Source organism: Tachypleus tridentatus, chromosome 6 (genome assembly GCF_004210375.1).
Source record: "Tachypleus tridentatus isolate NWPU-2018 chromosome 6, ASM421037v1, whole genome shotgun sequence".
Classification (NCBI taxonomy): Eukaryota; Metazoa; Arthropoda; class Merostomata; order Xiphosura; family Limulidae; genus Tachypleus; species Tachypleus tridentatus.
Window position 1 is genome coordinate 132,769,329 of NC_134830.1, and position 27,960 is coordinate 132,797,288.

The following is a 27,960-nucleotide window of genomic DNA, read 5'->3' on the forward strand; positions in this document are numbered from 1 at the left end:
GTATGATACTGTCCCTTTGATAGGCTGCTTGTTTGCCTGACGAAGCTAGCACGCGCCGGCCCACGTGCATGGTTACATAACCATTGATTAAGACAAGCTCATGCAGAGAAATCGTATTTCACTAAGATCTACAGTTGGATCCAGACTGTTATAATTCACTTCATCTGGCAGCGTTAACTCATCACAGGCTAATCTTCGGTATCAAGATAAAAGTGTTGTCCATCGAAGCTACCATAGACTGTTGGCCCTAAAATTACAACCGCTGACCCAGCTCAGATCGAAGACTGCTGCTTCTAAAATCATAGCTACTGACACAGCTCAGAACGAAGACTGCTGCTTCTATAAGCACAGCTCAGATTAAAGACTGTTGGTTCTATAAGCACATCTCAGATCGAAGGCTGTTGGTTTTGTAAGCACAGCTCAGATCGAAGACTGTTGGTTCCATAAGCACAGTTCAGATCGAAGACTGTTGGTTCTGCTTGAATCATGTTGGCTGTTCTTCTTCTCCTGTCACACGGTAAACTTTCAAATACTGATCACATTTCTGTTAAGAGTCATTCGTTCTCTCTTATACAATGTTAGATTTTATTGTTTAGTTTTAGTTACTCTTAGGTTTAATAATACTTAGTTTTCCCTTCCTTGTAATACTAACGAATCACATAAGATAAACGTGTATCTGAAGGATAAACCTTATTTAGGTATTTTATTTTTTTGCGATTAAGCGTGTCCTGTAATTAGCTTGCCCGTATTGTGTAAATCCAAGGATTATAATTTCACAGCCTGTGGAAACGAGTTTCGCACTTTGGAGCTGTGGGTATCCTATAATAATGACGGTTAAATTCCCCTATTCGGTCACACAAGGGTAATCCAAGTGTTGACCATGAGTAGTGTTGGCTAGCTGCCTTCTCTGTAGTTTTTAACTCAAAATTCGAGATACTATGCACAGACAGTCGTTTATGTAGTTTCCGAGAAAATTCTAAAACAACCAACATTTATTTCTTTGTATAAAGTCACAGAAGATGAAGAACAAAAAAGACAAAAGAGACAAACGCCGAATATTGTTTATTTATTGGTTAATACATAAGTAAATGAACTAAAACTGTACATCAATTAATGTTCATAATTTTTTAAATATTTTATTGTTTTTTCTCTTGTGAAGCTCATCGCTGGCACAGCGGTAAGTTTTCGGATTTGCGATGCTAAAATCAGGAGTTTGATTCCCTTCGGTGAACACAGTAGATAGCCAGATGTATAATTGCTATAAGAAAAAACACAAATAACCAACTGTGAAAGTTAGCAAAAATAAGTTTATTTGGGTTGAGGGCGCTCCTTAAAGTTTGTGAAAGAAACAAAAAAACAACTAAAATCGAAAAGTAAGTAATTAAGTACAAGGCTGTAGAAAGGACTATCTTCCCACAACGACTATCGAAACCCGGTTTTAGCTGTGCGAGTTCGCAAACATACCGCTCTACCACTGGGGGCCGCAATTTTCATATTTTTTAAATACATAGTTTTAGGCTTATTTAAGATTTGGAAGAAAAATCGTTACATTAAGAAGTTCCATCAGAGTACAAGGACAATTGTTTATTTAGATTCGATTGTAGGTAATGTTGTTGTATGTTAAGTTAAACAGTCAAGTACAATAAAGTAAGTTTCTAAAATATATGACCTAAAAACAGTATACAAATGTGACCGTGGCCTGAAATATTGGCGCACTTTTTACTAGAATACCTAATCACTAATGAAACCTAAGAGACTGGTTTTAGAGCAGTGAACACCATCAAGAAACATTTGAGTGTTGTTAAAGAACAACAGATGGGGATACGATGAATCCTCATGTTCTTAAGGCGGAGATGGCGAGTACACAAAAAATAAAGAAACAAAATGGTAAATATATGTTAAAACATGGAGGAGCAACCGGAATTGGTTCTAAAAAAACATTATTCACTGTCTTTTACTAAAACAACTTTAATCTATCATCAAGGTAGACTTGAATCTCTCGAAAATTGTAATATTTAAGACCGTTTGTGGCTAGCGTCCAGGGCTACGTAACGGAAGGCTCAACGTACAATGTTGTGATATACCGTTAAACGTATTCCGCAATTTCAGTTGTGAGAGTGACAGTCAGTCCCGTTATTGGGTTGAGTGGTACTTACACGTTTCCCCGTTTTATGGTCGGTGATACACATTAAAGACAGTTGTTTTCACACATAAAGTCTGACAAAGCCGTTTCGGTACTCTACCGAAACGAGTCAACAATTCATTTTTCTCATTAACTAAACTTCTGTTGAAGATATTTCTGATCGATCGGAAGTGGAACGTTTGATATCTTAGCACAGAAAACCGTCGATCTTACTACAAAACAAGGCTGAAGCATGTTACATTGTCTCTAGAATGTGAGGTGTGTCATATTGTCTTTAGAATGTGAGGTGTGTTACATTGTCTCTAGAGTGTGAGGTGTGTCATATTGTCTCTAGAATGTGAGGTGTATTACATTGTCTCTAGAATGTGAGGTGTGTTATATTGTCTCTGGAGTGTGAGGTATGTTACATTGTCTCTAGAATGTGAGGTGTGTTACATTGTCTTGAGAATGTGAAATGTGTCACAATGTGTCTAGAGTGGGAGGTGTATTACATTGTATCTAGAGTGCGAGGTGTGTTACATTGTCTTGAGAATGTGAAATGTGTCACAATGTGTCTAGAGTGGGAGGTGTTTTACATTGTCACGAGAATGTAAAATGTGTTACATATTCACTAGAGTGGAAGGTGTGTTATATTGTCTCTGGAGTGGGTGGTGTGTTACATTGTCTTTATAATGGGAGGTATAGTACATTGTCTCTAGAATGTGAGGTGTATTACATTGTCTCTAGAATGTGAGGTGTGTTATATTGTCTCTGGAGTGTGAGGTATGTTACATTGTCTCTAGAATGTGAGGTGTGTTACATTGTCTTGAGAATGTGAAATGTGTCACAATGTGTCTAGAGTGGGAGGTGTATTACATTGTATCTAGAGTGCGAGGTGTGTTACATTGTCTTGAGAATGTGAAATGTGTCACAATGTGTCTAGAGTGGGAGGTGTTTTACATTGTCACGAGAATGTAAAATGTGTTACATATTCACTAGAGTGGAAGGTGTGTTATATTGTCTCTGGAGTGGGTGGTGTGTTACATTGTCTCTAGAGTGGGAGGTGTTTTACATTGTCACGAGAATGTGAAATGTGTTACATATTCACTAGAGTGGGAGGTGTTTTACATTGTCACGAGAATGTAAAATGTGTTACATATTCACTAGAGTGGGAGGTGTGTTATATTGTCTTTATAATGGGAGGTGTAGTACATTGTCTCTAAAGTGGGTGGTGTATTACGTTGTCTCTAGAATGTGAGGTGTGTTATATTGTCTCTGGAGTGTGAGGTATGTTACATTGTCTCTAGAGTGGGAGGTGTTTTACATTGTCACGAGAATGTGAAATGTGTTACATATTCACTAGAGTGGGAGGTGTTTTACATTGTCACGAGAATGTAAAATGTGTTACATATTCACTAGAGTGGGAGGTGTGTTATATTGTCTTTATAATGGGAGGTGTAGTACATTGTCTCTAAAGTGGGTGGTGTATTACGTTGTCTGTAGAATGTGAGATGTGTTACATTTTCTCTAGAATGGGGGTGTGCTACATTGTCTCTACAATGTGAGGTGTGTTACAATGACTCTAGAGGGGGAGGTGTGTTACAATGACTCTAGAGGGGGAGGTGTGTTACATTGTGTGAATCTGAGGTGTGTTACATTGTGTCCAGTGTGGTAGGTGTGTTACTTTGTTTTTAAAGTGCGAGATATGTTATATTGTCTCTAGAGTGGGTGGTGTATTACATTGTCACGAGAGTATGAGGTGTGTTACATTGTCTGTAGAATGTGAGTTGTGTTACATTGTCTCTGGAATGTGAAGTGTGTTACGTCTCTAAGTGACGTGTGTGTTATAGTTTCTCTAGATTGCGCGGTGTATTATATTGTCTTTAAAGAGTGAGGTGTATTACATTGTCTCTAGAATTTGAGGTATGTTGCATTGTTTCTCGAGTGAGAGGTGTGTTATATTGCCTCAGAAGAGCGAGATGTATAACATTTTCTATAGAATGTGAGGTGTATTACATTTTTTCTAGAGTAGGAGGTGTGTTACACTGTCTTTAGAGTACAAAGTGTATTACATTCTCTCTAGAATGTGAGGTGCATTACTATGTCTCTAAAGCGTGAGGTATGTTATAGTACGTCTAGAGTGGGAGGTGTATTACATTGTCTCTTATTGGGGTGTGTGTGTTATTGTCTCTAGATTCCGAGTTATGTTATATTGTCTCTAGAGTGAGAGGTGTGCTACATTGTCACGATAAGGTGTGGTGTGTTATATTGTCTCTAGAGCAGGGGTGTGCAACATTTTTCGTCGGTGGGCCATATAACCAACTTCATCAATCAAGCGGGGCCACTTAAAAAACAAGCTTATTCGTGTACATGCACAATAAATTAAAAAAATTCTCAAAATGCAAGCAATAATATTTTATATTTTTGCATGAGTGATCATTTTAGTGCGACACTTGAAATTTAGAGTCCTTGCAGAACTTGTCAATATCAGCTTTGACAGAAGTGGTTGCCACTCTTAACTGACTGGTCAAATGTTCATCAGTCAGCTGACTTCTACATTTGGTTTTGATGAGCTTCATTTTGGAGAAAAATTGCTCACAGCAGTAGGTGCTACCAAAAAGGGAGGCAATTCTTTGTGCATGACGGGACAAATTGGGAAACTTTTCACGTACACAGAGTTTGTAAAAGTCTAGCAAACTGTTTTCAGAGAATTTCCTTTTAGTGTCCATGTCAGCCTGCAGTTCAATGAGTTCCATTTGGCAATCATCAGGACTGTCTTCCACTGCCAAATCAAAAGGTTGAGCGAACAATTTCAATCTAATTTCAGTTTGTCTGAAATCTGGAAATCTGTTTGCAAACTCATCACGCAGCTTTTGTACACTGGTTCCATATTTGGTGCAATCCAGATTAGGAAATTCCAGTTTCCTGGTTGCAAGACATGTAAAATGGGTCAATATGGCTCTTCTCAACTGAACCTGGAAAAGTTCCAATTTCTTCTCAAAAGCACAAATATGCTCAAACAACTTATTCACAAGTTGACTTTTCCCTTGTAGTTTTAAGTTTAAATCAGACAGATGCTGTGTAATGTCTGTGAGGAATGCTAAGTCATTCAGCCAGTTCTCATTGCTCAAGAAGTCCACATTCTGACGTTTGCTCTCCATGAAGAACTTAATCTCCTCTCGCAGATTCCAGAATCTCTTCAAAGTAGCAGCTCTACTAAGCCAACGTACAGCAGAGAAGTACAAAACATCTGAATACTCACTGTCCAGCTCATCTAAAAAGTTTTAAATTGTCGATGATTTAATCCTCGTGTTCGAATATAATTTACGCATTGGACGACATTTTTCATGACTTCTGCAAAATCCAGAACTTTGGTGCACAAGCTCTCTTGGTGAATAATGCAATGGCTTACAACTACGTCTTGTGCTCCAATTGCAGTTAGAAATTTCTTGGTGAATCCATTTGTCCTACCTGTCATGGAAGGAGCACCATCTGTTGTAACACCACATAATTTATAAGGATTCAGTTCAAACTTTTCTACAACCTTAAGCACTTGTTCACAAATATCCTGTCCTGTGGTTGTGGAGGAAAGGCTTGCCATATCTAAAACTCTTCGAAAACATCAAAGCCTGCAGTAACAGCTCTGATGAAAATGACAAGTTGGGATGTGTCATTGATATCAGTGCTTTCATCCAAAGCCAGACTGAAAGCTTCACACGAATTCAATCTCTCTTTCAAAGTTTCTTTGATGTCCTCTGAAAGATCTTTTGTCCTGCGTGAGACAGTAAAGCGGGAAAGGCTAGTTTGCTCCACCAAATATTTTTCTCTGGACATGCATATTCTGTGAATATTGTTAAACAATTTTAATAAATTCTCCATCACTGAAAGGCTTTCCCTTTTCTGCCATACATTCACAAAGCTTAAAACTCAGTTTTGTCACCAGTTCTGAATTTTTCTTGAAAGTGGTAAAACACCTTGTTGCTTTTCAATGGATGTTTTTAAATGTTCAATTTTGTCCTTTCGTGCCTGACCAACAATTTCATCAAACTGGGAGGAGTGCTTAGTTGCGTAATATCGCTTAATATTGTACTCTTTCATGACTGCAATTGTAGTTTGAGAGACGAGGCAGACAACACCTTGATTATGTGGGACAACAAGATATTTTGTGCACCATTCACTGTTGAATAACCTTCCCTCATCATCAATTTTTCGTTTCTTAACTGCTGACATTTTACTAGCCCTGAAATCAAAACAAAAATTATTCTCACGAAAATAGCAAAGTAGAAAAAACATAGAATTTATTTACACATGGAACCTCTTATGGACAGAAACACATGTTTCTAAATTGGCATCCCGATCATAGCCTTCCGGTACTTAAATTAATTGAGAATAGCAAAATACAGTGTGACCTCGCCTATTCGCGGTTCGCCATTCGCGACCCCGCATATTCGCGGGTTATGCGCGAACTGCGTTTTGTAGGTCACAGAGACTGAAAGGGCTTTTCGAGGAGATTTCTGTTGTATTTACTCAATCAAGCCGTTTTTATCAATTGTCGTCTTCACCAAACAAGATTGGACTGCTATTGGCTGACTGCCTCAGCTTCCCCAACAACGCAAACGGCAAAGCACAGCCCGGTAACGCACGGTACAATTTAGTGAAATACATAACAGTATGCAATATTGCTACATTATTACTGCATCAATGAGTATAAGTATCATTAGTGTTTGGGAAGCATTTCATATAGTATATAATCGCATACATATACGTTTTAAAACTGCGTCCAATATTCGCGGTTTTCGCTATTCGCGGGAGGGTAAAACGTAACCCCGCGAATAACGAGGTCACACTGTACATAGGATCAGATGCATCTGAAAGCAAAAATTTTAATACATTCAGTAAAGTCACAACAATATGCTAAATAATAATCAATTTACCTTCAATCTCTTGTAGTAACTGTAAAAGATAATAAAATTTTCACCAATAATGAATGACGGACAGCAGAGGTTAGGGAAAATTGTCGCCGGCGGGCGAAGGCGAGGTTCAGGACATGACGTTGAGTCGTAGACAATAGTGCTAGTGCACGTCACCTATTCATGCCCTAAGGAGGCCGACCAATCGAATTCGGCCTGCTCCTCTCTAGCAAAGATAATTTTAGAAGTTTGTCGAGTCGAAGCCTGGGAATCCCGTAGGATCGATGCTTTTAAAAATATTCCATTTGCGTTGGATTACAGATCAGGCCACATGGTTAGATTACAACAACTAGGGCCACACTAAATGGCTTGGCGGGCCGGGTTGTGGCCCGCGGGCCGCCTGTTGCACACCCCTGCTCTAGAGTGTATTATTTTGTCTCACAGTGTAAGGTGCGTTACATTGTCACGAGAATGTATGGTGTGTTATATTGTCTATAGAGTGTTAGGTGTATTATTTTGTCTCATAATGTAAGGTGTGTTACATTGTCTCCAGATTTGCCAGGCGTTTTATATTGTCTCTAGTGCGTGAGATTTGTTACATTGTCTCTAGAATGTGAGGTGTGTTACTTTGGATCTAGATTGCGAGGTGTATTACAACGTTTCTAGAGTATGAGATATGATACATTGTTTCTAGAATGGGAGGTGTGTTTCGTTGTCTATAGAGTGGGAGGCGTGTTATATTGTCTCTAAATTGTGAGGTGTGTTACTTTGTATCTAGTGTGGGAGTTGTATTACATTGTCTCTAGAGTGGGATGTGTATTATATTGTTTTTAGAAAGAGAGGTGTGCTACATTGTCTTAATGTTGGGAGGTATATTACGTTGTCTCCAGAGTGTGAGGTGTATTACAGTGTCTCTAAATGGGGTGTCTGTTATATTATCTCTACAAATTGAGGTGTATTACACTGTTTCTACAGTGATAGGTGTGTTATCTTGCCTCCAGAGTATGAGGTGTGTTACATTGTCTGTAGAATGTGAGTCGTGTTGCATTGTCTCTGGAATGTGAGGTGTGTTACGTCTCTAAGTGGCGTGTGTGTTACAGTTTCTCTTGATTGCGCGGTGTATTATGTTGTCTTCAGAGTGCGAGGTGTATTACATTGTCTCTTGTGTTGGAGGTGTGTTTCATTGTTTCTATTGCGTTAGGTGTGTTACATTGTCTATAAGTAAGATGTGTGTTTTATTGCCTCTAGATTCCGAGGTACGTTATATTGTCTATAGAGTGGGAGCTGTGTTACATTGTCTGTAGTGTGTGAGGTTTGTTACATTGTCTCTAAATTGCGAGGTGTATTACATTTTCTCTAGAGTGTGATGCGTATTACATTCTCTCTTGTATTGGAGGTGTATTACATTGTCTCTTGTATTGGAGGTGTGTTTCATTGTTTCTATTGTATTAGGTGTATTACATTGTTTCTATTGTATTAGGTGTATTACATTGTTTCTATTGTATTAGGTGTATTACATTGTTTCTATTGTATTAGGTGTATTACATTGTCTCTAAGTAGGATGTGTGTTTTATTGTCTCTAGATTTTGAGGTACGTTACAATGTCTCTAGAGTGGGAGGTGTGTTACATTATCTCTAGAATGTGTGGTGTGTTACATCGTCTCTAGAATGTGAGAACGTGAACTAAAATCGAATATTGATTAGACGTTCTCAGAGCTGTAAATAGTGCTTACGTAGAAGTCTATTAGCATGACAATAAAAAATAACTTGAGCTGGAAGATGTTGAAGACTATATTACTTTAGTCAGGTAAATATTGTATTTATAATTGTAATTATTGTACTTTAAAATAGGAAATATAATTTCGGACAACCCTTTACTATTGTGTAATCGCATGCTGTTTTACTCAGGTATTGTTCATTTCAAAATCTTATTGGATATACATAGTATTTATATGTAAGGAATTGCTTGGAATAGCAATTTCAAACTTATAATGCCACCCTTCAAAACTAATAGACAGTATTACATAATTTTGTTGTAGTTTAGGTCAGTTTGTTTTCTTATGTTTTGCTCCAGACCAGAATATTTTATTTATGGTCAGATTAGTACAATATATTTGTTGCTGGTCAATGTATTTTATTACTATACAGGTTATTTCAACATATTTTGCTGTTGTATATCCCAAAATTAAGAGAGTTTTGGGCACGGAAAACGTATTGCACAAGTTACGGCGAACCCTTCGCAATAATTCCTCCGTGATTAACAGAGTGACTAACCTACTCTTTGATTTACACACCTGATAACTGAATCAGCGGAAACTAGAAACATTTATACGATCAGCATATAATATTTTTTATATGTCTAAACTTCATTTTTGATAAATATATTACTTTTACACATTTACACCAAAAAATCTGTTTGTATTTCAAACATTATATATTTTATGTTTTATTTAAATCGATAGATGGCACATTTTGAAAAATTAGTTCCTGGATTAAGAGAATAAGAGTGTTGTTTCTGAAACACTGAGAGGGGTGAAATGAGAAGGGGAAGTTTCACGCTTTTCAGTGAATTTCTCAGAATTTTGGTTCTACAGAAAAAAAAAGGTGGAAGTTGTAAGAAACTAACATTGTTGTCTTTAATCGGTTGCCAGTTGTAATTAAAAACGGCCAGGCATGGCCAGGTGGGTTAAGGCGTTTGACTCGTAATCTGAGGGTTGCGGCTTCGAGTCCCCATCGCACCAAACATGCTCGCCCTTTCAGCCGTGTGGGCGTTATAATGTGACGGTCAACCCACTATTCGTTAGTAAAAGAGTAGCCCAAGAGTTGGTGGTGGGTGGTGATGACTAGCTGCCTTCTTTTTGGTCTTACACTACTAAATTATTGACGGCTAGGCTACTTCTTTTTATTGAAACTTTGTGAAACTATAAGTAGTTTACATTATACATTTTTTTTTTTTGTAATTATATTAAACTGTTTTTCTGAATTTCGCGCAAAGCTACACAAGGGCTATCTGCGCTAGTCATCCCTAAATTAGTAGTGTAAGACTTGAGGGAAAGGAGCTAGTCACCACCACCCACCGCCAACTCTTGTGCTACTCTTTACCAAAGAATAGTGGGATTGATCGTGACATTATAACGCCCTCACGGCTGAAAGGGAGAGCATGTTTGGTGCGACGGGGATTTGAACCCGCGTCCCTCCGATTACGAGTCGAACGCCTTAACCCGCCTCGCCATGCTGGGCCACGTTCCACTGAAACACAAACCGAAACTGGCAGTACGAAGTTCAAATTGTTCCGTAAATAATAGACAGTGAGGTTTTAGGGCTTAGCACATCGTACTGTAGAGGGTAGACATAGAGATTTTTAGAATAGCAGATGGTTCTGTAGAAGATGTACAGAGATATTTTAGGGTTTGCACAGGGTCCTATAGAGGGTAGACAGAAAGATGTCAGGCTTTACACTGTCAGTTGAAGCTTCTATTTCAGTAGAACACTTCTTAATAAGTTGTAAAACGAAACGTTCAGTGACCCATTAAAAAAAAACAACAATTTCGTGTTACAAAAGTTTATTTCTAGTACTAAAGGATGTAAAGCATTACGTTTATGGTCTAATTATATCAAATCAACTTCAAGAACAGTTGAAAGTCAGATAGAGATAACTGAATTAAACTAGCACTGATTATTACGTAACATCATTAATTCGGCTCTTAAAACTTTATTGACAAATAAAACCCCGGATATTACTGTGTACAAAGCTCAGTTTGTGCAGTGGCATATAATTAATGGATTATACGTTTTATAGATTTGAAATGTCTGAATATCTAGTGGGTTGCGAAACGTAAAGACACCTCTCGCCCGAAAGAAACTAAAATCTTATAATTTTTTTTTTTTGCTCACAAAACGTCACAGATAAAGGGAAAAACAAGAAATATAAACGTTGTTCTTTTTCTGTGTACAAAAAAGAAGAAAAAAACACACTTAAATGTACAGTGAATAGATGCTCCCTTTTCTCCTTAAGGTTCGTAATTTCCGGTGAAAGACTTGATAGATGTCACGCAATCTTTCATCGTTTTGTAAACCTAGTAAAAAAAAAGACTTTTCTGTCATGTCATTTCATATAAACTGGTGTGCTATGGTACTGCGATTTATATAGAATGTTTCTTATTCTATTAAGAGGTATTAACGAACGAGATTACATTAAAATCATTCCAATTATTTCTGAGGTAGTCGAAACTTGATTTATGAGAATTTTAAGCAACAAGTTATGAATTGTTATTATTTCACAACATTATTAATTTATATTTTCAACACCTGTTGGATTTCAAAAGACTCGAGCGCTTTCTAATGGTTAAAGTAGAATGGTCAAGTATTCGAAATTCGTGATTTCCTGGTTTAAAAATCTATTTGGTTTTTCTGGTAATATTGATTGTTAATTCTTTCGTTGTGCCTGATGAAACACTTATTAGTTGCTGCTAGTATCGGGCTATGGCAGAAGTTGCCAGTGCCAAGGGGTGGTAGGTTTTCGATAATTCGCGCTAAGCGGTAAGTCTGCAGGCTTAACGACGCAAAAAAATTGGGATTCAATACCAGTGGTCGTCAGAGCACAACACGTATAAGAACTATCAAATTTACTTTTGCTAGCAGGCATGTCAATATGTATCGACTGGATGCGATAAGTTCAAAGCTGGACAATTCACACCCTATCGAACCTCGGACGTTAACGTTACAAGTCTCCAGACTCACTACTGAGTCACCAGAGAGAAAATTTTTGCAGCACCACATGTGCTATTCCACAAGGAATAGTAAGAAGTTTATATACTAGCAGAGATACAAAAATAATTCTTCTCGCAAGGCTACAAAATTCTACGTCACCTGAACCAAGTTTTGATTATGAAATCTCGTGAGCATAATTTACGTTATGATTGTTTTTGAATTTTGTACAAAGCTATATGAGAGCTATCTTTGCTAGCCGTCCCTAATTTAGCAGCGTAAGACTAGAGGGAAGGCAGCCAGTTATAACTACCCACCGCCAACTCTTGGGTTACTCTTTTCCAACGAATAGTGGGATAGAGCGTAACATTATAACGCACCCACAGCTGAAAGGGCAAGCATGTTTGGTATGACGGGGATTCGAACCCGCGCCCCTCAGGTTACGAGTCGAGTGCCTTAACCATTATGTTATAAGGACAAGTCGCTATGAAAGATCAACTACAAGTAACCAGTCTTTCATTTCGTTATGGCCCAGCATGGTCAAGTGCTTAAGGTACTCGACTTGTAATCTGAAGGTCACGAGTTCGAATCTCCGTTACGCCAAAGATACTCGCCCTTTCAACCGCAGGGGTGTTATAACGTGACGGTCAATTCCACTAGTTGTTGGTAAAAGAATAGCTTAAGAGTTGGCGGTGGGTGGTGACTAGCTGCCTTCTCTCTAGTCTTACAGTGCTAAATTAGGGACGGCTAGCGCAGATAACTCTCGTGTTACTTTGCGCGAAATTCAAAACAAACCAAATCAAACCATTTCGTTACGAAGTGGTATTCGAAGTCTGTTATTTTAAATGTAAAACGCCAGAAATAAGATATTACTGCATTAATATCCTGTTAATAAAAACATAAATTGGGTGTTAATGTGTCGTGTGTGTGTGGAAGTACATTGAATGAATTACTGAGATATTATTGTGAAACAATAACAATATCTTCAAAGGTTAACCATAAGAGAAAAGCCAGACAAAATCAAGGTTGGAGGACAGATAGATAGATTTTAAACGTGGCACATAGTCCTGTAGAGGATACAAAAATATTTTTATTGTCCTATAGAGGATTGGTGTAGAAATTGTAAAGGCAACACATGGTCCTTAGAGGATAGATAGAGGTTAAGGGTGAAATATTGAAAATATGTTTTAATAATAGCGAAAAAAAAAGAGGCGTTTCCTACTATGTAGTACAACAATCCTGTAGAGGCATTGTAAATGGTCTGTCCACACCATTAGTTGTGTTAAAGTAGTGAAAACGTTTAGTTCTAGCAACTATTTCAACTTTGAAAAAAATATTCTACGTGTTTTTGTGGGCTTGTAAAAAACACCAACAAAAACATAGTGAGAATTCTGTATCTTGGTTTAGATATTTCAACTAAATTAACTGTGGTTGCCACCAGATGACATTAGGAAGAGGTAAATATTGTTTAAACCAATAGTTACACGAGAATCGTTGTTACCTGTTGATCTTTTTTTCTCTCTCATAATATATTGTTGTTTGTTGTTGTTTTTTGAATTTCGCACAAAGCTACTCGAGGGCTATCTCTGCTAGCCATCCCTAATTTAGTAGTATAAGACTAGAGGGAAGGCAGCTAGTCATCACCACCCACCGCCAACTCTTTTACCAACGAATAGTGTGATTGACCGTCACATTATAACGCCCCACGGCTGAAAGGGCGAGCATGTTTGGCGCGACGGGGATGCGAACCCGCGACCCTCAGTTTGGGAGTCGCACGCCTTAACACGCTTGGCCATGCCGGGCCCTCATAATAATATATAACAAGAGAATAAGTTAGCTTTAACTGTCTGTATTTTATGTAATCACGAAATGTTAAAAGTTCTAGATAAGGAAACCATTCACTAAATCGAAAGGTAGTTTGTAGTCATTTTTATGTTTTATTTTGAATACAGATAATTTCGTTGTTCCAACATCATTAGGCAAAAGGCGTATTAGAAGTTTATGTTATTATTGTAAAAGGAAATATAATGGCAGCTTTTAACTCTCTGCTCAAATTGACTAAACTTTTAAGCAATATGGTCATTGTTAATAAATCTCAATAGGGATGGTCTGGAATATAGCTGATCCATCTAGCATTAGATCATAGCGTGAGATTATGAACATTAAGCCCATTCTTTAATGACTTGAGCCCAGATTTGTGCATGTGTTTATGTACTGTAGACAGGACCATTATCTAGCGAAATAGGATGATTTATTGTGAACTAACGACCATTACTCTTTTGTCTTTTGTTCTGATATATTAAAGGTCGTGTATTTCATCATCTCTTAAACGAAGTTGTTTTTACTGTTTTGACAGGCTGAATCAAAGATAATGTTCATAATAATATAGTTGTAATAACGAAACGCTGCTCTGATTATCACCGTCCAACTCTTCTCGTACTTACTAAGTTTTAAATGTCAAGATTAGTTTGGTCAAAACTCATTAATAATTAACAGAATAAGTGGAGATGTTAATTAAGGTTCAATGACGTTGTCTTTAACAGCACTTAAGGGTTATATTTAAACATGGTATTATTATTTGTAGAAAAGTTGTTACCTTTAATTGTTATACTTACAGTATAAGATCGGTTTACTTTGTTGTATAAAAACATAGAGCGATATTTGAATCCCTTAGTTGAAAATGAAGCAACTATTGACTATAGAATTTTCGTATCAACTTATTTTCTCTCCAATTTCTTAGGGACATCATTTGGTTTCACTTGGAGTTACCATGGAGTTAAAGGTATGAATTCGATGTGCTATCAGAGTCAATTAAAATCAGTTACTTCTACCTTAATCCTTGTTATTTGTTATTAATTATTTATCAATAAAAGGTGATGAAGATCTATAATATTTTATTGTAATTTTCTCATAATTTTGAAAAAAAGATATAAAAAGTTTATGTATCTGTGTGTAGGTATTTCATATATAGTTTCAATTTATGGGAGGAACATTTCGTTGCACGTGGTGTATAAGACAATAGAATATTTTGCACATGAATACGTTTCAACTACCATCGTGAAATTGTAAATGTACGTGTCTGTCACGACTCCCCTTCCTAGAACAAGGAATGTTGTATACAAAGAATTAACACGTTTTGCTGTTTAAGTAGTTTCTAAGGTGTAGCATTTTTTTTTCTCCGAATGCACCTACACCTAGCGGAAGCCTGGCATTAAACACTAGAATTCTGATGTCAAGGTACATATTTGATGGTGGGTGTTTTATTTGTATTTTTTGGTTTAATTTTCTCAACAATATAATTGTAAATTCAATTGCCGCTTTTCTTATTGGGTGAAAATGATTCAAAAACATTGTTGTGTCTGTTTTTATTATAATACTCCATCTTTGAAAACATCCAACACTGAAAAAAGTACAAAAAGTAGTGAACTGCTAAAACTCACTAATAAGTTCGTGATTTTAAGGCAATCACCGGGATTTTGGTTGGGGTTATATGGGATCTATCTTAAACAACACAAGTTCCACTTACTATAATTACTGAGGTGAATCTAACAGTAAATTTTGTTTAAAGAAAAAATAAAAATTGTGAATGGGGAACGTGCCCTATTTCTTCCCGTGTGGCGAATCCTACACAATTACGAAATGTGAAATTGATATGTTTGGTTTAGATAATGCCAGATTCATTCACTGAGCCATCTTCTACCTTTGGACAAATAAAAAAATATTAATGAAATAAAAGGAAAGAATAGGAGAAGGAGGCGAATAATAGTATCAGTATTACTGGTACCAGTATTACTAGTATCAGTATTGACTGGTGAAGATAAAACGATTTACACGGAAGTGTAAACATATTGCAGAGTTTTACAATCTAGTAGGAGTGCACCAATTACTAGTTCCGAGTAAGATAAGCTTAGGGGAAATTACTATGGAAGCAGTTAGCAGACGTTAGTTGTGTAGCATTCGTACCACCACCCTTATGGTACTCCTACATACCACCAAGTAAGGTATAGCTCATACCACCTCCATTAATGGACTCCTACATACCACCAAGTAAGGTATAGCTCATACCACCTCCATTAATGTTCTCCTACGTACCACCAAGTAAGGTAGAGTTCATACCACCATTCTTATTGTAGTATAATATACCATCGTATAATATAGAGTTCATATCACCATTCTTAATATACTCCCATATACCATCGTCTTTGTTTCTTAACTTATTGTATTACCATGTAAGTTGTAACACAAGATTTATTATTGTATCCATTTTTATTCTCAGATCTTGAGTATTGGCCCGAAACTTGTAACGGAAACAAACAGTCACCAGTGAATATTGAGAAAAATAAAGTTCAAACAAATAATAGTTTGGGTAGTATAACATTTGTGAATTACGACAAACCATTGTACAAACCTCTCTTGGTGAATAATGGACATTCAGGTAAGGCTTTGTTATATGATTCTAATTTTAAATGTGATAGGATTTGTTAGAGGGCTCAATGTGATATTACTTACGGATTGTATGGGATCTTCAGCTTGGTCTTATTTTACTGTTCTGTAAAACAATGACGAATTATAAGGTTTGAATATCACGACTTATTCTTGTTATATACTACATGGCCAAAAGTGTGTGGACACCCTTCTAATTAGTGGGTTTGACTATTTCAGTCACATACATTGCTAACAGGTGCATAAAATCAAGCATACAGCCATGCAATCTCCATAGACAAACACTGGTAGTAGAACAGGTCGTACTGAAGAGTTTAGTGATTTTCCACGTGGCACTGTCATAGGATGTCACCTTTCCAACAAGTCAGTTCATCAAGTTTCTGCCCTACTAGAGCTGCCCTGGTCAACTGTAAGTGCTATTATTGTGAAGTGGAAACGTCTAGGAGCAACAACAGCTGAGCTACGAAGCGGTAGGCCACACAAACTCACAGAATGGGACTGTCGAGTGCTGAAGCCCGTAGAACTCGCTGCCGAGTTCCAAACTGCCATCGGAAGCGACGTGAGCACAAGAACTGTTCGTCGGTAGATTTATGAAATGGGTTTCCATGGTCGAACAGCCGAACACAAGCCCAAACTCACCATGCACAATGCCAAGCGTCAACTGGAGTAGTGTAAAACACACCGTCATTGGACTCTGGAGCAGTGGAAATGCATTCTCTGGAGTGAGAATTACGCTTCACTATCTGACAGTCTGACGGACTAATCTGGATTTGGCAGATGCCAGGAGAAAATTTCCTGTCTAAATGCATAGCGCCAACTATAAAGTTTTGTGGAGGAGAAATAATGGTCTGGGGCTGTTTTTCATTCTTTGGACTAGGCTCTTTAGTTCCAGTAAAGTGAAATCTTGCTATAGAATATAATGACATTCTAGAGAATTGTATGCTTCCAATGTTGTGGCAACAGTTTGGAGAAGGCTTTTTTTTGTTTCAGCATGACAATGCCCACGTACACAAAACGAAATCCATAAAGACATGGTTTGTCGAGGTTGGTGTGGAAGAACTTGACTGGCCTGCTAAGATCCCTGACCTCAACCCCACCGAACACCTATGGGGTGAATTGGAACGCCGACTGCGAGCCAGGCCTTCTCGCCCGACCTCACTAATGCTCTTGTGGCTGAAGAGGAGCGAATCCCCGCAACCACGTTCCAAAATGTAGTGAAAAGCCTTCCCAGAATAGTGTAGGCTATTATAACAACAAAGAGGGGACTAACTCCATATTATTGCCAGTGGTTTTGGAACTAGATGTTCAACAAGCACATATGGGTGTGATGGTCGAGTGTCCACATAATTTTGGCCGTTATATATTTATATTTTATATATATAGGCCGTAACTATTTGATTATTGAATAAAGTCGTGCTGTGTCTGACGCTCCGGCATGGCCAGATTTTCATGGCACTCGACTCGTAATCTGAGGGTCGCGGATTCGAATCCCCGTCACACCAAACATACTCGCCCTTTCAGCCGTGGAGATGTTATAATGTGACAGTCAATCCTACCATTCATTGGAAAAAAAGAGTTTGAGGAGGGTGGTGATGACCAGCTGTCTTCTCTCTAGTCTTACGCTTTTAAATTAGGAACGGTGAGCGCAGACAGCCCTCGTGTAGCTTTTTGCGAAATACAGAACAAACAGACTCCATCTTTACGTAATATAAGTCAATCAATGAGCACAAATTATGTGAAAAGGATATTTTAAAAATAGATTAAATTAACAATAACTTGAAGTTAAAAAATATTCATATACAGTTCAGTTGAATATTGAAGAGGACGAGAACGTTCCGATGATCAAAAATGGAGGTTTAGAAGGAAATTACAAATTCCAACAACTTCATTTTCACTGGGGTAATGAAGATTCAATGGGATCTGAACATACTGTGGATGACAAAACCTATTGTATGGAAGTAAGTTACTTCTTTTTAGACCTACTTAAGAAAAAGTGTTTCATGTTTTTTGCATAATTGATGTTTTTTAAGGACTAAGACATATTCTTTAGTAAGTAATAAGAGACTTTCGTCTGGTGTACACGAACATGTTCGAACTAAGAACTGATGTGTGATATAATTTTCTCTGCTTATGTTGCAAATGCAGAACTTTTTTTCATTCGACCAAATTTTCAATTACCTTTTATGTATCTTGATATTTGTGCTATAACAGTTACAATCATTTGCTTTCTACTCTCTCTAAATTAAACCGAGTTAGACTCTCTTGCAAATTGTTTGAAATGTCTAAAAAAAAAAACATGCACGGCAATCTATATAATGTTTTAGATTTAGTTGTATAGATGGCGAAAGCATAGGAAATTACGCTATTATTTGAATTAATTTGTGTATGTATGTATCAGGAGATTTGTGCGCCAAATATACGTCTTGTGAATTATGTATTCCGATTTTTATATTGTTCCATCAGCATTTCAACGGAGAGTAAAAACTAGAAACAGATTTTGAAATTCCATGCTGAAAAAATCTTCATTAACCCTCGTTTGCGGCTTGTGTAAATTTGTCTACTAACCCATGCGCAAATATTCACAAATTTTTGCGGCGACTTATTTAAAACGTTGCACGCAAAATGCTTGGATCACATGATGTCAACTAAAATCCTATGATATCAACCACAGTTGAAGGAACGACGGTGGAAACACAAAATTTCTTAGCCTGTGTAAGGTATATATTTTACAATAGGAGTAATAAACATTTTAGATTCAATGTGTAGTTGTAATTCGACTATACACACACCTCCACATACATTCCCGAGCGCATTTCTGAAGCACTACACAGTTAACCGTTTTCAGATCCCATGTTCACAGATCTTGTTGTGTATATCCATCCATTATATTTTTCATCAGAATTCAGTTCATGTTATGGACCAGGGAAGATCACGTTCAGCTTTGACCTCTTATTCCATTTCAGGAACTGTTCTTTTGTTTGCACTGTTACTGAATCCAAGGTAATAACTCTTGTCACGTTCTCATATTCCTCACACTATATTAACCGATGCCTGTAGTTTTAATTAACCTGTCCCTTGTCGTGCCATGTACTATTCATTGGGGAAGTATTAACTTATGTACTTTTACTAGCTTCTCTTATAAACGATCGCATTATTAGTTCGATTTAGTATAATTACCGACAGATTTTGCCCGTCCTGAAAATACGCGCGCTCCTCGGTATCTAAATACGCATGCGCACACACTTCTTTCACAACTGATGTAGACAAAAGGCGAGTGTAAATATATTTTAGAAGTCATTTTGTACAATAATATGTTAAAAAGCTTATCAGAGTTCTGTTTTCCTTTTTAATCTAACTGAGGTAGTATAATAATATTATAAGTTTATTTATTGATAGTATTATGTAGGTAAGATTTAGCCCTAACAAAACTAAAGGAAGACACGTACACTAATTACAGTGATAGTTTATTTCTGTTGAATATAGGCTATACTTAATAAAGGATTAACTAATTTTAGGCCTAAGACAAGTGGACTGCAGACTTTAGGGTCAGCGATTAGAATTTTTGTATATTATTCTAGAAATAATATTTAAAGATGTGCTATTGTAATAAAGACACCACATTAACCACAAATATTTTACGTGTCTCTGCTAGTTTTCAATAATGCTAATGTGAGTTATTGTTTTTAGATGCATCTTGTCCATTATAACTCCAAATATCGTTCGGACGAGGCTATTAAATATCCTGATGGACTTGCTGTTGTGGCTGTACTATTTATTGTAAGTTATTACACCTACTTCATATATCTGTCTAGAGTAATACATCCATGGTAAAAAACCCAGCATCCTCTCACTTTCTTTAACTAAAAGTCTGTTGACTCCACCTTTATATGTATGTATATATACAGTGTATCTACATTTTTAGTGCTCATATAATTATCAAATGAGACTACAAGCTAGCAAAACGTTATTAATATTTCATACATTTAACTGTACCTGCACTTTTGCATCATTTAAAATGCTCAAACTTTGTTTTACCAGCCTTCAAAGAGTGCCTGATATGAAGTTCAGTTCTCAAGCCCACTGTGAAACTTTTATAGTTTACTACAAACAAACACAAATATCAAGTTAAGTACTTTGAATACTCACCAACATAAGTTCTATTGTTTTACATACGTTTCAAATCATTTAAAAAATACCCAATCTCTCTAGTGGCATAGCTGTCTGTCTGCGGAGTTACAACGTTACAAACCGGATTTCGATACCCGTTGTGGGCAAGGCACAGATAGCCCATTGTGTAACTTTGTGTTCAACTTTAAACATTTAAAAGCCCTGCAGTACTAATAAATGTATTTTATTGAAAAAATGTTTGGCTAGAAAATCATTCAAATAATTTTAATGTTTTTACTACAATTTTCAGTTTCTTTTGTCTCCATTGATTATTTTCCCACTAGGACAGTGGTAAGCCTTTGTATTTACAACGCTAAAATCAAGGGTTCGATTCTCCTCGGTGAACACAACAGATAAGCCTGATGTGGCTTTGCTATAAGAAACACGCACACGCACCTGTTCATGATTTTGGCTTAAATTTAATAACAAATATTGTTTTACAGACCTGGTATTGACGAGTTTCCATTTAATTTAGCCCGGGATGGCCGGGTAGTTAAGGTACTTAACTCATAATCCGAAGGTTGCGGGTTCGAATCCCCGTCACGCCAAACATGCTTGCCCTTTCAGGTGTGGGGGCGTTATAATACGACTGTCAATCCCACTATTTGTGGGTAAAAGAGTGGCCCAAGAGTTGGCGGTGGGTGGTGATGACTAGCTGCCTTCCCTCTAGCCTTACACTGTTATATTAGGAACTGTTAGCGTATATAGCCCTCGTGTAGCTTTGCGCGAAATTTAAACCAAAAGCATTTAATTTCAATATTCGGTTATTTTAGCGCAAAGTCATTCTTGGGCTACCTGCGTGGAATTGAACCCTGGATTTCAGCGCTGTAAGTCCGCAAACTTACCTCTCATCCATTGAGGGATTTAATTTTAAAAATACATCTAGATAAGAATATTATATCAAAACATATATTTTTTAAATATCCTTATATAAAGATAACAGTATTAAAATGTTGTATCAACCAGCCATCTTGATATGTCTGTGGACTTTAAACGCTATAGCTCGGGTTTTTATACCCGTGGTGTGCAGAGCACAATTAGCACATTTTGTAGCTTTGTGCTCAATTACAAACACAAAAACAGCCATTTTTAAGAAACCCCTCACAAGCCAGTGGAGAACATTTCTGTTGAAAGAAAACACAAAAAATCAACTACCCAATCCGTTTTTTTTTTAATTTGAGCTGAATTTTTTGGGGATATTTATTTGTTAAATAAAAGGTATTTTGTGCACTATTTAAGCGTTGGGCTGCGAAATCCTTCAGTGTCTTACGAGCTTAACAGCCAAGCACAAGGAGCATAGAAGTCTTCAAATGACACACGGTGGTATTCATAAACCCATTCAGAACCATCTTGATAGATACTGTGTAGCAAGCTGAGTACAATATTATGCCTGTAGCTGATTTCAAAGTGTTCCTGTATGCTCTTCCCACTGCTGATTATCGTGATGCTTTGACTTTTCCTACCGAATGACAGGTGAACTCGTTCGTATCTTAGTTGAAATTTAAATATAAAACATGATAGCAAAATCATAAAAGGTTGGCAGTTGCTTAATTAATAAAGCTGAGGACGCAGCTTTATGAATATATACCGAATGTACTCCCAACAAGTAAACCTTAATATTAGCTAGTATAGAGACTTGAGAAATGTGTATCTCACATTAAAATGTATTAGTTAGCAAGCAAATACTTTTTTCGAAAAGATAGGTAAAAACCCTGTTTGTGAGTTCCCGAATTTAACTTATTTTTAATATTCAACAGATTCTAGCGCAAAGACATTCATTCGCTCCTAAGGGACTTGTTGTATAAGATAGACAGCATTATCAAGTGACATTCTGTCTAATGTTTTATCGAGTCAATTTAACAGGAAAAATACCCAGAATAGTGTTGAAAGATTGACAACAACATTAATAACGATTCTGCTCAAACCGTCATTTTATTAACTTAGGTGGAAAACAACATCAAGAGTCATTTCTCATCTTTTACTGATATCCTGAAGAACATCCGTCATGAAGGTAACTCAACGGTCGTTTCCTCAGTAGACCTGACGTTAAAGTCCCTGCTTCCACAAGAGACCACGCCTTTTTACAGATATAGTGGTTCTTTAACCACGCCCCCCTGTAGTGAAGTGATTTTGTGGACAGTGCTTGCAAATCCTGTAAAAATTGGGAAAACAGAGGTATTTATTATGTCGCGCTGTTGTACTTGTCCTTCGTATTTTAATAAAATAGAATTAAAACCTTTTAATACTTAAAACAGACGTAATGTTAATTTTATAATGACTGTGTTAATTTATTAATGTATCTAGGAGTAATAGCACTGTTATCAAAATTATAGTATTTCTCTGATGCGTACTCTTTTTTTGTTTTTATACAAACCGTTGGAGAATGGTTAGAATTATGTTTATCAGAAGATGTCACCAGTAGGATTATTACACTGTTAAACACTACGTTCTTTACCCAGTCCCTTAGAGGCCAGGTGGTTAAGGCACTCGGCTCATAATCTGAGGGTTGCGGGTTCGAATCCTCGTCACACAAAACGTGCTCACCCTTTCAGATGTAAGGGCGTTACAAGGTGACGGTCAATCCGTTGGTAAAAGAATACCCCAAGAGTTGATAATAGGTGGTGATGAATAGCAGCCTTTCCTCTAGTTTTTCACTGCTAAATTAGGTACGGCTAGCGCAAAATAAAAAACAACAACAAATAAACTAGTCCCTTAGGGATTTTCAATAATTAGCAGAGTGTATAATAACAGTGTTCCAGCCCAACTATAATTGTCATATCCATTGGTGACAAAACTCTTTGCTCTGTCCAGAACTTTTGGTTTATTTGGAATTTCGCGCAAAGCAACACGAGGGCTATCTGTGCTAGCCGTTCCTAATTTGGCAGTGTAAGACTATAGGAAAGGTAGCTAGTCATCACCGCCAACTCTTGAGCTACTCTTTTACCAACGAATAGTAGGATTGACCGTAACATAATAACGCATCCACGGCTGAAAGGGCGAGCATGTTGGGTGTGACGGGTATTCGAACCCGCGACCCTCAGATTACGAGTCGAGTGCCTTAACCCACCTGGCCATGCCGGGCAGTAACGAAATGAAAGACTGGTTAGTTGTATTTGATTTGCCCTCACAACATAAATTATATTCACGATATTTCATAATCTGTATCCAGAACTCTTTAGATAAATAATGCAGTGCTTAAAAATGTAATAAACCTTTGACTAACGTCTTATAACGAATGTATTTGAAATTATAGTAAAATTGTTACAGATTTTCAATTATTTTTTCCTCTTCATTGAGGAGACAGTAATGATGATAACTTTACGGAATTTAATAATTAATCCAAATTTTATATCACGTACCAGCCTGGATTAGCAAAATGTGTTAGAGTGATTGTTAAATTTCATAAGTGCACAAGACGATAATGTGTTTTAACTATGTGATTGTCTTTTTCAAAGTTAAAGTGACATTAGGATTATACTAAGTTAAAGTGAATTTTATTTTCTTACCTGAAAGCAATATACATTTCTGATCCTTAAAGAACAACATATGAATAGGATGTTTGGATTCGTTTATGATATTACACGGAAATAATACTATTCATCAAACCTAACAACTGTTTTCACAGTTATACTTACACTTTTATTCTGTAAACGTTCTTGATATTGCCCCGTCAAAATAATTTTTAGTGAATTCAACCTTGCCTGGTATTCGGTTTACGTATTAAACCATAGGTTGAGTACGTTATATTAAAACAATTCGAGAACCTTAAAATTTTGTAACAGTGCATGCCGCCACGTACAATCATGATTTATCTGTCAATAGTGCTCTTAACAATAGTCCTGCATTATAGTTTCCATTACAAAAAGCTTTGTTGTAAGGTTGTCATGTCCAAATAACACTATTCACCCTGATTGTGTTCCCTACTTCACCTAATGTACGAAGGTGACGGTGTTCTGAACTCCCTTCCATAATCTAATCTCATAGAAATATATGAACACTGGATCTAATAACTTAATTGTTATGTATTTGTAAGGAATACCATGAAAACTCGTTTCATTCTCCAGCCTATTGCGGTATGTAACAGTTTAACGGGAGGTATAACTCGAAGTCTTTGAAGTCTTACGCTTGATTATGTTGCATACTATTGCCTGGGGTAAGTTAACGACTTTTACCACTGACCTATGTATTCCTTGATTTTTACTTGTTACAAGATGCTTCACTTTGCTCACTACGGCAGGGACACGACTTGTTGCAGGTCTCTTTCTGTATGATCCTGTGTCCCCAGATTGATGTATCTAAATTGTACCGTATATTTTCCAACGTCATTAACTACGAAGGAAATTCGAAATATTAGGCATGGCATATCTTTACGATTTGAGTATACGAATATTTTGCGCTGGGTGGGGGTGTTTCATACCTTTCTCAAAAACAATAAATTTTTGGTGGCATCACACAACTCACTAACACTAAATAATTTCAAAATACAGTCTGAAACATACCGTTTTACGACTTTTATATCGTCTGTAATTGTTATATGGCTTGTTGATTTACATATTCAAAGTAATTTTAATATAGCTTACTTCTTCCTATGTTCCATACCTACGAGACAATATTAATGCTTCAGAGAATATAGAGTAGGTGTGACAGTGCGAAAAGACAGACAACTTGTAATTCTAACTTGATGAAACCTGTAAAGGTCACTTTCCTATTACAAAATTTAAGCTCTTGAAATGAATATAAATTACATTCCTCGATCATTGCGTGACATAAAACTGGATATTTTTTGTTTCAGATAGAAGAATTTCGAAGACAAAAGACAGGAGAAGGACAAAACGAAAGAAGTTTGGTGAATAACTTTCGAACTCCAAGGAAGTTAAACCAGCGATTAGTTCAGCTTTCTGGTAACCTGGGGTCTCAGTTCATGTCCGATAGTTTGTGTGTGTATGTGTCCTTTGTGTTAGTTATAAGCACATACAAAAGTGGTCATATGTGATAATTTATATTGTTAAAAAATAATCATTTTTCTTAGTAATATACACATACAGTTACAAAACGTTTTGTTTGTAAGAGCTGTAATTAATATGTGACTTAAATACATTTGATCCGATCTTTGTTAATTATCTTGAAATTCCTAAATGGAAACTTCTCTTTCTAAACGTAAGGTTACAGGTTTTAGTCTTTTGTTGTCTGTATAGTCGCTATTCTTTCTAAAACTGACAGTAAGTCTTCAAAACAACTTTGACATATCGAGTTTGTTTGTATTTAAGCGCCAAGATATATAATGAGTTGTGCCCATCACGGGTATCGAACCTTCGTTGTTAGTGTGTACACCATAAGGTTTACCGTTGAGCCACTGGGGGCTCTTGAATGTCCCAAGCAATTAGATTATTGTCAGAAAAACTCAAGCAAGGTTACTTTATCTTTTGACTTGTTTCAGATGTTCACCCAGTGTTTGTGCTAACGATTCTCGGTTCCTTGTGATCATCTTGTGGTTCATGATAGCCTCAAACTCAATTCCCATTATTCTATTAGAGTTGCCCAGAGATTAGCAGTGGGTGATGCTGAATAGCTGCCTTTCTTCTAGTCTATAAGCACAAAAATATAAATGGCTTATGTCGATACTGTATGTAACTTTACCCGAATATTCGAAAGTAAGCAAACAAACTATTCAATATGTCTCTATTATAATAGAGATGAAAATAACCAGTTTCACAAGACAGTAAAGAGGTTACTGGAGTTTACACAAAGCTACACGAAGCCTATCTGCTCTAGTCGTCTCTAATTTTAAAGTTATAGACTAGTGGGAAGGCAGCTACTCAACACCACCCACCGCCAACTCTTGGGCGATGGTTTGTCACATTGTAACGCCTCAGCAGCTGAAAGGGTGAACATGTTCGGAGATGGGTTTTAATCTTGAAACCAGGATATTTCAAATCAAGCGTCCTATTCACCAGACCAACAGCGAAAAGGATATTCACGTAAAATTTGCATTTTAATATAGAAAAACGGGTTAGATTCCCCTCAGTGGAGGCAGCATATAGTCTGGCGTGGCTTTCCTGTAAGAAACAGCATTGAAAAACAATATCGAAATTGTATGTCTGTAAAGTACAGTTTTGGGGTAATAAGTCAAATATTGTTTTCTTTTTAATTTACCAATTAAATCACTGGTAAAGTCCCCGTTAAGACATCGGCAAGTCTTCGTATTTACAACGTTAAAATCAGGGGTTCGATTCTCCTCAATGGACACAGCATATAGCCCTATGTGGCTTTGTTATAAGAAAAACACACACATATCGTAAGGGACCAGTTTCTGGAATGATAATTATCCATTTGTACCTACATATTCTGGATTAATTTGAACATTACGATTGTTTTAAATACTGATGTAACCATATGTTACAAAACATGTAGTACCAAATGTAATGAACTATGCATTTCTCCAATATATCACCCAGTCTTCATCCTTACGAAGCATGTATCCTTTAGCTTAGATGGTAGGTTATATGGTAATACTGACTGGCTGTCTTCCAGTTAGTCAGAGTCAGCTCTTTAGTGTGGATGGTAGGCTGTATAATAATACTGACTGGCTGCCTTCCAATTTGTCAGAGTCAACCCTTTAGTGTGGATGGTAGGTTGTATAGTATTACCATACAACTGAGCTGTCTTCCACTTAGTCAGTCGTTCAAAATTACGAATCATGGGCACATACGTGTTTTTAACTGATGTAGAGTTATAGATGTATAAGTCTAGGGAAATTGTATTTTATTTATCTGTGAATAAAAATTGATATTCATACACTGTATATATTTTTTGCAGTTTATTCGTAATATTTAACACAAAAAATCGCCTGTCTCACAAGCAAATGTACCCTCTATTTTGAAAACAGTTTAAATGTCAAAAGTAACTTAAGAGCAGGATTTACCTGTTTAGTGTCGAACCTAAGTTAATCTATGAGCCAGGTCTATAGTACGGTGACTTTGTTCATTATTGGCTCTTGTGAAAATATCTGTTAAGATAATTTGATAACGTGATACTCATGTAGGGTGTGTTCCAATACATTTCAACAATTGGTTGACTTTACTTCCATCCCTGTCCTGTATATCTCGTAAAGGTAAAACGCCTGAGTAACATAAGTCATACACAGCTGCATTTATTAAACATGGAACTGATGCTCGTAAACGTGGCAATAGAAACTGGTTGTTCTGGTTCAACGTGTGAGATTAAAAGAGAGCTACTTATAAGGGTGAATGGGCCCCCTGCTAGTATAGCGATATGTCTACGGATTTACAACGCTAAAATCAGGGGTTCGATTCCCCTCGGTGGGCTCAGCAGATAGCCCGATGTGACTTTGCTATAAGAAAAAAAACAACACACACACGCATGTGAATGATAACAGGTTATGTTATGTTTATTCAAGTTACTTATGGATTCAGTACTTTTAGTTGCTAAAGCTCTCTGCTGTATTAGAATATTAGAAGAATATCTTCACCTTTTAGGCTTCGCGGCGGCATAACAAACAATCAAGTGCTGCGTACATACTCAGTAATGGTAAGGAGTCTCAGCACTTGATGACCCTGGCAGTCGATGGGCCTAAAGTTCAAATAGCCAACT

General features: G+C 36.9%; 1 protein-coding gene across 2 annotated transcripts; it reads left to right on the forward strand.

Moving 5' to 3' along the window:
- On the forward strand, positions 1–25,402 carry LOC143253693 (carbonic anhydrase 2-like). 2 transcript variants are annotated; one of them, XM_076507960.1, is made up of 7 exons: positions 5–517; positions 14,480–14,521; positions 16,016–16,174; positions 17,986–18,140; positions 19,870–19,959; positions 22,294–22,524; positions 25,142–25,402. In XM_076507960.1, exons 1-7 carry the CDS (start codon positions 487–489, stop codon positions 25,340–25,342), a joined length of 909 nt encoding a protein of 302 aa, XP_076364075.1. In that variant the 5' UTR covers positions 5–486; the 3' UTR covers positions 25,343–25,402. The 2 variants fall into 2 exon arrangements, with proteins under 2 accessions (XP_076364076.1, XP_076364075.1); XM_076507961.1 differs by lacking the exon at positions 22,294–22,524 and having other exon boundaries at positions 1–517.
- The last annotated feature ends 2,558 nt before the right edge of the window (positions 25,403–27,960 follow it).

Bases quoted from the DNA above. Each gene is read 5' to 3' on its own strand.
- LOC143253693 (XM_076507960.1), top strand. From the start codon at position 487: ATGTTGGCTGTTCTTCTTCTCCTGTCACACG. The intron at 14,522-16,015 runs GTATGAATTCGA...TTTTATTCTCAG, and splicing joins GAGTTACCATGGAGTTAAAG to ATCTTGAGTATTGGCCCGAA. The intron at 19,960-22,293 runs GTAAGTTATTAC...TTATTAACTTAG, and splicing joins TTGTGGCTGTACTATTTATT to GTGGAAAACAACATCAAGAG.